At 29.6% G+C, this 9,385-nt stretch overlaps 1 protein-coding gene across 1 annotated transcript; it reads left to right on the top strand.

The window, feature by feature from the left end:
• Positions 1-6,141: 6,141 nt before the first annotated feature.
• Positions 6,142-7,260, top strand: LOC113784759 (uncharacterized). Its single transcript, XM_027331019.2, has 2 exons — positions 6,142-6,575; positions 6,928-7,260. Exons 1-2 carry the CDS (start codon positions 6,183-6,185, stop codon positions 7,258-7,260), a joined length of 726 nt encoding a protein of 241 aa, XP_027186820.1. The 5' UTR covers positions 6,142-6,182.
• The last annotated feature ends 2,125 nt before the right edge of the window (positions 7,261-9,385 follow it).

The raw sequence follows: 9,385 nt of genomic DNA, 5'->3' as shown, positions 1-9,385 counted from the left end.
TGATGATGAAACACCAACCCCTTTTTCTCCTAGGTCGTGGTGGATTACCTATTGTTTCTTTTGTTTCTATTTCAAATTTTGGTGATGTAATACTCTCACCCCCACCCACAACTTCTAACAAATGAGTATGTTTTTTTCAGCATTTCAATAATGATTCGCAAAAAGTAAGGTTTACCACACTCAAGTGCATTATTAACCATTTACTTACAACACTCTACAAAAGTAACATAAATTGTTATAAATGTCGGATCATGTTGACATGAATTGTTCTCATTTTTGGCATGTACTAAATCTTTAACACCTTTTGTCTACCTCTGCTTGACAATACATTCAAATATCTCCACAACATTCAAATATATCAAAACATCTATAAAATGTTCACAAGAAAAACCCTGTATCTCAAATCTCTTACATAAACATTCAAAATGCGACTTATCTTTGTCAAATGTAACAACTCATTTTATGTCTTCTCTAGGATACTTGAAAACAGTATAATAAAATTTGGATCCATTTTTTGTTACACCTTCCACCTTGCACATATAAACCCTTTCCAAAATAGGACATAAAAGCTTGAGTATTTCCCTTGTATATAAGTTTGTTGCTAACCTTTCTGAAAACTTGTGTTGAGTTTGCAAAATAGTTTCTCCAAAAAACTTACCTCTGATATGCCTAGTAGTCCACATAATTCTCCTTTGATAATTCAAAATCTAAAGATTTTCTTCCAACCCAAATTCACTAACAAGCGTTTCACATTTACTCTCAAACACATCAACATCAAAATCATTGAACATACAATGCTTAAACCTTGTTACAAAGTTTAGGATTTTTAGTGTTACTAATCACATTTCTTATCAAATGTCACACACAAAGACAATGATGAACATTTGGAAATACCCTTCTAATTGCATTTCTCGTTGCCAAGTCTCCATCAATTATAATAGAAATTGGGTGCTTACCTCTCATTGCTTCCAAAAAAATTTCAAACAGTCATACATAACTTTATTCTATTTTGTTACCAACAATTGCACTTGCATATACAATACTTTGATTGTGATGGTTTACACCAAAGAATATGAGTAATGGAGTATTATATCTAATTTCCCTATATGTTGCATTGAATGTCAAAACATCACCAATCAACGAATAGTCTATGCGTCCTACACTATCGTACTAGAAAAATGTTGAAGTATTCCATCATCATCAACAATATGTCTCCAATACATCATATCGTCCCTTGATGTCATACCTTTAAAAAACTCAAGTGCACCATCAATATTAGAATAATTGTTTCCTTTTTTCTTGAATTGTTCAATATACATGTCTCTTCTTGAGTAACCCATATTTTCATAACCACCAGCATGTGATTCAAAATAACCATATATGTGTGAAGTTGAGATTCCATATTTTCTCATGGTGTTCATTTGGTATTTGTCACACTCACTCATCGTTCTATGTGCTAGAAGCATCCATTCATATTTGTCATTTAGAAATGAGTGATTATGCACATCATCAAAGAATTTAATGCACCAACGTCCATTGTTAAACTCGACATGTATTTGTATTCTAGCTTCCAATCTCACCTACTAATTGATTTATGTTCTCATTTTCTACTAACAAACTTGTTGTATTTTTCATCTTGTATACCTTCCCTATGATAAAGAATGATTTGATGAACTATTTTACCATTACAATTACTAACAACTTCACTCTTTCTAGCATAAAATCCATTTGAACAACCATACAAATTATAAATATCAACACAGCCTCACAATCAAGAAAATGATACTTCATTATTTCATCTAAACTTTTATATTTGAATTTAATTTTTTTCTAAGAAGTTAAAGTGTGTTCCTTCCAAATCTGCACCCAAATCCTCCTTGTCATTTTCTTCTAATTCTTCTTCTTATGAGCTAGCACAACTATCAAACAATGAAATATCACCAACTCTCTGTAATAAAATAAGCACATTAATTTCACAAAATAAAAATAAATCTTCAAATTTAAATAATAAATCATAGTTTCAGGCAAAATATTACTCACCTCCTCACGACTCTCATCAATTTCTATTGCAATTGACAATTGCAAAAGCTTCATAATTTCATCACCGTCCATACCTACAATTAAACACTCCTACAAATATTTTCAAAAAAATTAATGCAACATAGCAACAGTGAAACAATAGATCTATACACCAAAACTAACACCTACAAATATTTTCAAAAAAATTAATGCAACATAACGATAGTAAAACAATATATCTATACACCAAAACTAACAATGATGTCCAAAATTAACAATGATATTAAATAAAATTGAACCTATAATTATCCACAATAGAAAAACGCAGAGGAAGACGAAAATCAGATCCAACACTACAAACAAACTCAAAAGCAATGAAAATCACAACAGAACCAATCGAATCTAAAAAGTCAAATTGAACTAGGATTTATGATCTTTGCTATTCTTCGTTGTTCTTGAGATAAATCATGTTTTCCATGTTCTTGTTCTTAGAGTTATTAGTTCAACGTATATTAACTTATTTTAGATTTTCAAACTTTTAATTAAAAACAGTCTTTAAAAATTTTATATTTTAGATTTTATTTTAGATTTTATACTTTAAAAAAGGTCTTTATTTTAGATTTTATTCTTATTTAATTGTATGATAATAAAAATAAAAATAAAAATTTACCTGCTGTGACTGCCAACTGCTAATAAAAATGGCACTTCTCATGGCGAACAACTCCTTTATAGGGCTGGACAAATGAGATGGACCCGTCCAATACCGCTCGGCCCGCAACAGGTGAGGTGAATTGGGCGGGTTGGACTGGGCCCAACGGGTCATATGGATAGAATTGAATGGTTCAATAGGGTAGACGCGAGCGGGTTCGGGTCATGGACTTTGGACCGGCGGTGATCGACCCGCCCGATAATAGTTTATAGTATTTATTATTAAGTGTTGGACTGGGTTCACCAAGCCAAATTTGATTTGACCCACTAATATAATTTAACCCTAATTTCAATTAGAGTCTCACAATCCCACCCATAACCTAATTTCACTCTCTCATCATCATCATCATCCTCTCACGAACCCTATTTCTTCACACCAACAAACCCTAATTCCTTCAAGCCTCAACGGCGGTCAGTGGCGGCCAATGTCCACTCCAGGTTATCACTTATTATCTCTTATTTCTCAACTCTCTAACTTTTCGTTCTAAACTTTTTAATCTCGTTTTTACAAACTATCTTTTTTTCGTCTTTGTTGTTTTAAATCTGTTAGTTTCGTCTTTGTTAGTTTCATTTCTGTTAGTTTCTTCTTAGTTTGGTTTATGATTGTTAGTTTCGTCTTTGTTGTGCTAAACATTTTCCTCTTTGTTAGCATTTTTCAATCTCGTGTTTAAAAATAGCATTTTTCATCTCTGTTGTGTTAAACATGTTAATCTTTTTCTAATCTATTTCGCATTGTATTAGGGTTTTTATTTCTTTTTATTATGATTAGGATTTTGATTTAACTATTGTTTCTGTTTTTGGATTTTCTAGAGTTTGACTTTTTTGTTTTTGCTTGTTGTTTTATGTATTAGGATTTTGATTTAGTTTTTTTTTTTTTGCCTGATTAGGGTTAGGTTTTCAACTCTTTTTTTTTTCATCTTTGTTATAAATCTTTTTATTCAGTTTGATGGTTTAGGGTTGTTGTTAAATAATTTATATTTATTTTTTTTTTTATCTACTGATTTTTTTATATGTAATGACGATTTTTATTGTACTGAAATTTTTTATAATTTATTGACTTCTTCTCAATTGTATGTATCCTTATTTTTCATTACTGCTGATCACGATGATGATGTATGTATGTTTTATTGTCATTTTTCGAAACCCTGGCCAACATTTCACTTTCAATGGCCGTCCACTTTCACAGCCCTCCTCTCATTAGTTTCTCTCTCACTTCCACTTCAATTGTTTACATTTCTCTCTCTCTCTCTCTGACACTTAGAGTCTCGATTATCATCTTCAACGATTCACTTGTGGCTCTCTCTGTCGCTCAACCTTAAAAGGAGCAACCGTCAGCAGTGTGAAACGAAGGATACTCGTTCAGATTTTTATCACTTATCTTTTTTTTTAAAACTATATGATTTCGCATTTTAAATTATATGAGTCTTGTTTAAGTTGTTGTGTTAATAAATTTTAACTTTTTTTTTTGCATGTCATTTTTTTGGTAGGGTTTGACTAACAATGTTTTTGCTTTTATTTTATATGCTTATTTGATTTAGATTATTGTCAAAATACTCAAGTAGACTTATGCATTTTCAAGATTTTAGAGGTGGTACACAATCATAATACATTTGTTTTTTTTTTTTTATTTACTGATTTTAATTTATATAACTAACTTTTTTTTTATTTCATTATGTTTGCTTAATGTTTACCATGGATTTGTCCCTGTGTTTTCCATATATTTGTGTGCTTTTCACATATTTGAGAGGTAAAATTAAATCTTAATATATTCATTGTTGTTATTTGTTAGATTTACCAATTTTAATTGGAATGACTAACTTCTTTATTTTTTTTATTTCATTTTCTTTGCTTATTGGTTTTATATTATATGTTTTTGTGTGCTTTTTATATGTTAATGAGTGTGATTGCTTTGCAGATTTACTGCCTTATAAGCCTTGTTAAAGGAAAACAAAGGTACTACATTTTTTTTCCATTTTAAGCTTTGTATTACATTTTTTCTAATGAATTTAATTTTTGCATTTGTAAAGATAATTAATAGTTATGAATATGATTTCTAACTACTGATTTGATGTTTTGCTGGCATTGGACTGATGTTGTTTTATAGTCATCCATTGAATTTGAAAGAGAATAGTAAAATAGCTATATTATGTTTGTTTCATAGTTATTTTGTACTCTAATTAGTGATCACTAATTAATTTTTGTTCAATTTTTTAGATTGGCCAACAAAGAGGACAAGGGTGGACATTGATATTATTTGTATTGATTTTTCATAAGGACATTGGACATTTAGCTTAAGATCTTTAAATTTTATAAACATGAAAGTACAATGTATATTAAGTTTACATTTTAATGGTTAGAATTATAAATATGTTTGCATTTCAATTATAAATTGGTGGAGTATATATCAATGTTTGAAAATTGGTTGGGAATATATCAATTATTGAAAATTGGTTAGGTATATATCAGTGATGTTTTAATGGTTATTTTTATTTATAACATCTAAAAATAGAGTTCTAGAATACTCATTATAGAAATAAATTGGGAAAAATTGTTCAATTTTAAACAAAAAAATTAGAATAGTTAAATAAATAGACTTTTGGAAAAATAAAAATAAAAACAGATGAAATGACTTTTTAATTAAAAAATGACCAGAAAATGAATGGGCAAAAAAAAATTGGCCAAAAAAATGTTATTGGGCCAAAAAACCAAATATGTCAAAAATAAGAGAATTGTACTGCGCACCCCCCCACTTTTACCTGCCACCCCCCCAACTATATGTAAAAGACCATATTACCCTTAATGTTAACTATAAAATCCTACAAAAAAAAATAACTTTCCTTTTTTTCCCCATTTGTTCGAAACTCTGAAACATCCGATTCTCCCACCCATTACAATATTCGAACCTTTGACACATTCGAAGTGAAAAAGTAAGTATTTCTCGAACCTTTCCTTGAATGTTAAACATTCGAAGCTTTGTTTTTCCAGATTTTTCCAAAACCTTCGAATATTTCGTTGAATGTTAAACTTTCGAAGCTGTATTTTTCCAGAATTTTCCAAAACCTTCGAACATTTCGATGAATGTTAAACTTTCGAAGCGTTGCGTTTTCCAGATTTGTCTAAACATTCGAACCTTTCGTTGAATCCTAAACTTTCGAAGCCCTTCTTTTTCCAGAAATGTTCAACCATTCGAACCTTTCTTTGAACTTGAAACATTCGAAGTTCAGAAGTTTCGAAGGTTACCTTGAAGGTGAAATATTCGAAATGTAAAAGGTTCGAACATTTTTGAAAGATTCGAAAAACTGGGCTTCGAAAGTTTGAGCTTGATGGAAACATTCGAAAATCTGGGTTTCGAAAGTTTGGTTTCCCAGTGAAACTTTCGAAATATTATTTGGGTTTTTTTTAATTTTTTTTATTTGTTTTTAATATTGGTATATTAATATATTGCAGTGCCTAGAATGAGAGGAGCCTTTGGTCAGATTATTCGTAACATCATAGGTGACAGACGTGATGATGTAGAGAGAATTCCACCAACAGCATCAAACAGACGACGCAACGAAGCAAATCGTCCTATTAGGCAGCGTCGTCGAAGACAACAGGAGGTTCAGGACGATGATGTTGACTCCACCGAGCATGCACATATGGAGGAGGATGTCCCTCAGCCGCCACAGATGGAGCAGACCGCTGATGATACTCCTGATACTTCTGCACATCCTGACGCTGATGAGTCCGATGATGCTGATGATATTGATGAGCAGGATCAGCAGACGGGATTTCCCGGAGGACCGACAGTGACATCTTTGTTGACACAGTATGAGCATCACATGGCTCGGAGGTTATGGGAAGGAGAGGTATTAAATTAAATTATTTTATATTTAATTATTTTTGTTTAAGTTTATTAAATTAAATGAATGTTTATGTAAATGTTTAATTATATTTATTTTACATTTATAATTAATTATAAATTAATATAAATGTTTAATTATATTTATTTAATTAATTATATATTAATATAAATGTTTAATTATTTGTTTATTTGTGTTTAAGTTTATTAAATTAAATGAATGTTTATATAAATGTTTAATTAGTTTTATTTTTAAGTTTATGTTTATTTAATTAATTATATATTAATATAAATGTTTAATTATTTGTTTATTTATTTTTAAGTTGAATTAATCTCAATTGTTCTGTAATTACTCGCAGGATCGTGGATCACTAAAGGTAATTACTCACGGATTGAAATTGAAGAAGTTTGCGGAAGTTCCTATTCCAGCTCCTGTAGAGCATTGGATTCAGGAATCTGGGCTGATGCATCTATCTTCAGGCTACCTCACAATGGCGGATGCTGGTCTGATATCGGCATTTGTTGAAAGATGGCATCGAGAGACCAGCTCATTTCATCTGCCATTTGGAGAGATGACGATCACCTTAGATGATGTTGCGGCTCTCCTTCACATCTCACCGCATGGTAAATTTTTTGATGCACCTTTGAATATGAATACTAATAATGCTGTAAGAGCTGCACATGAGTACTAATAAACCCGCATGAACACCCGTCTAACCCGTTACCCGTGAAAGTTGGCTTTTGTACCCACAATTAATCTTATACCCCTCAAATTGTTAAAAACCCAAAATTGTCCTTAAAATTTTCATTTACTGAATGGTAAAAAAAAAATTATTTTAAAATTTCACCCCTTCAGCCAATTTTCAAGTACTTAAAATTTTTTCATTAAAATTCGGTACACAAATATTCACTACTGAAAATTTCGTTTTCAAATTTTTGGTAGTACAATTATGTTACCGGAAATTTCGCCAACAAACAAATTTTCGGTAAAGTATTTATAATACCCGAAATTTGTGCCATGAAATTTCCGGTAATTATATTTTCTTTACCGAAAATTTCAAATTTTTGAAATATCCGGTAGTTATTTTACTATTAAAATACTATTAAAAAAATACATCAAAAATGGTTGACTAAATGTGCCAAAATAAATAACGTGTCTCTAATATTTTGCCGATAAAATAACAACATATTTTCTTAACAACTCTCTCCTATTTTTACTGCGAATACTTTATAAAATAACGACTTATTTTCTTAACAACTCCCTCCTATTTTTATTCCTCCTATCTTTATTCTGATCTAATAAATAAAAAAATTAAATAATAATAAAATATTGTTAATGTAATTAAAAAATAATAATAAAAATATTTAAAAAAATATAAATTTTTAATAATATAATTTACTTTATTATTATTATTACTTAATTTATTCTATAATTTATTAACAATATTTTGTTTTATAAAATATTATAATTATTTTTATTTTATTAAATAAATAATTTTGTAATTGTAAAAAATGAGAAGAAAAAATATTTATAAATTTAATACATGATCGCATCTTCGGGAAATTTCATATCTCAGAAATTTCAAATTTCCCGTAGCTATAAATCAATATCGGAAATTTCAAATTTTTAGGTGATACTCCCGGAAATTTCAAAAATGAAATTTCCGGTATTGATTTATAACTACCGGAAATTTCATTCATCCTGAAATTTCCGTTAAAAAAAAAAAATTCAACAACACTCACTTTTTCGAAAAACACAACTTGTGGGGGTACGAGGGAACTTTTTTATTTTTACTGTTTTATTAAGGGTATTTTAGACATTTCAAACATAAATTTTTTAAATGAGGGGGATAAGATTAATTGAGGGGATACAAAATGCAACTTTCCTTACCTGTTTAACCCAAATTCTTTATTGGGCAGAAATAAGTATCTAGAGTCCACCCGCAGTTTGGATCGGTTAGAGTTTTTGGGCCCGAACCCGCCCTACCCGACCCGTTGTCCACCCCTACTCCTTTGCTTGTCCAGGATAAATGTCACCTTTTTGTAATGATTATTTTCTATTCCATTTTTAAACTCCTTGTACTTTTGTTGGTCTTATTAATTTTAATAATATGTTGCTTTTGCTGTTGAAAAAAAAAAGAAAATGATAATATATTAGATTTCTAATATTTGTTATTAAGTGTTTATTCAAGGACTCAAGAGAAATCATCAGTTTTATTTCAAACTCTTTTGCTAATCTTTCCACATTGAAATGATTCCACTTTTCGTCGTTTTTAGAAATTTTAAGCGTTGGAGATTGTGATTATTCTGAACAAGATTTCATAGGAATCATGAAAGTTGGAGAACTTGATTGTACCAGAAATAAATAAAAAATTGATAGTAAACATCGACTTGTATAATGCTTGTCTCTAAATATGCAACCCCTTTGAGTAAATACAAGAATTAAAAAAATTTCTTGTAATATTAAATTGTGTTAACAATTGATATAATTTTATAAATTTATTCTTTAAAGAGAGAAATATTTTTAATATTTTCATTAGACTATTTTTTATTGATTAAAAAAATAACATAATTAAAAATATATCTAGAAAGAAATAATTAATCTAGTTAACAATTTGAAGAGTCTTATAGAAAGGATAAGCAAAAATTCAAAAAAGTCTTAAGTTTAGAGATAATTGTAGTAACAAAGTGGGTGCATATTCTTGAAGGAATAACTTATTCGGGCATCTTCAATGGTGCAACCTGTCATGGATAGTTTAAGTGTATGGTTGACTTGAAGGTAAAACCACTAAAGTAATTAATTTAATTTTTTATGAA

This window comes from Cicer arietinum, chromosome 4 (genome assembly GCF_000331145.2).
Source record: "Cicer arietinum cultivar CDC Frontier isolate Library 1 chromosome 4, Cicar.CDCFrontier_v2.0, whole genome shotgun sequence".
Taxonomy (NCBI): Eukaryota; Viridiplantae; Streptophyta; class Magnoliopsida; order Fabales; family Fabaceae; genus Cicer; species Cicer arietinum.
Note: the sequence above shows the minus strand (reverse complement) of the source record. Positions and strands in the feature narration are given on the sequence as shown.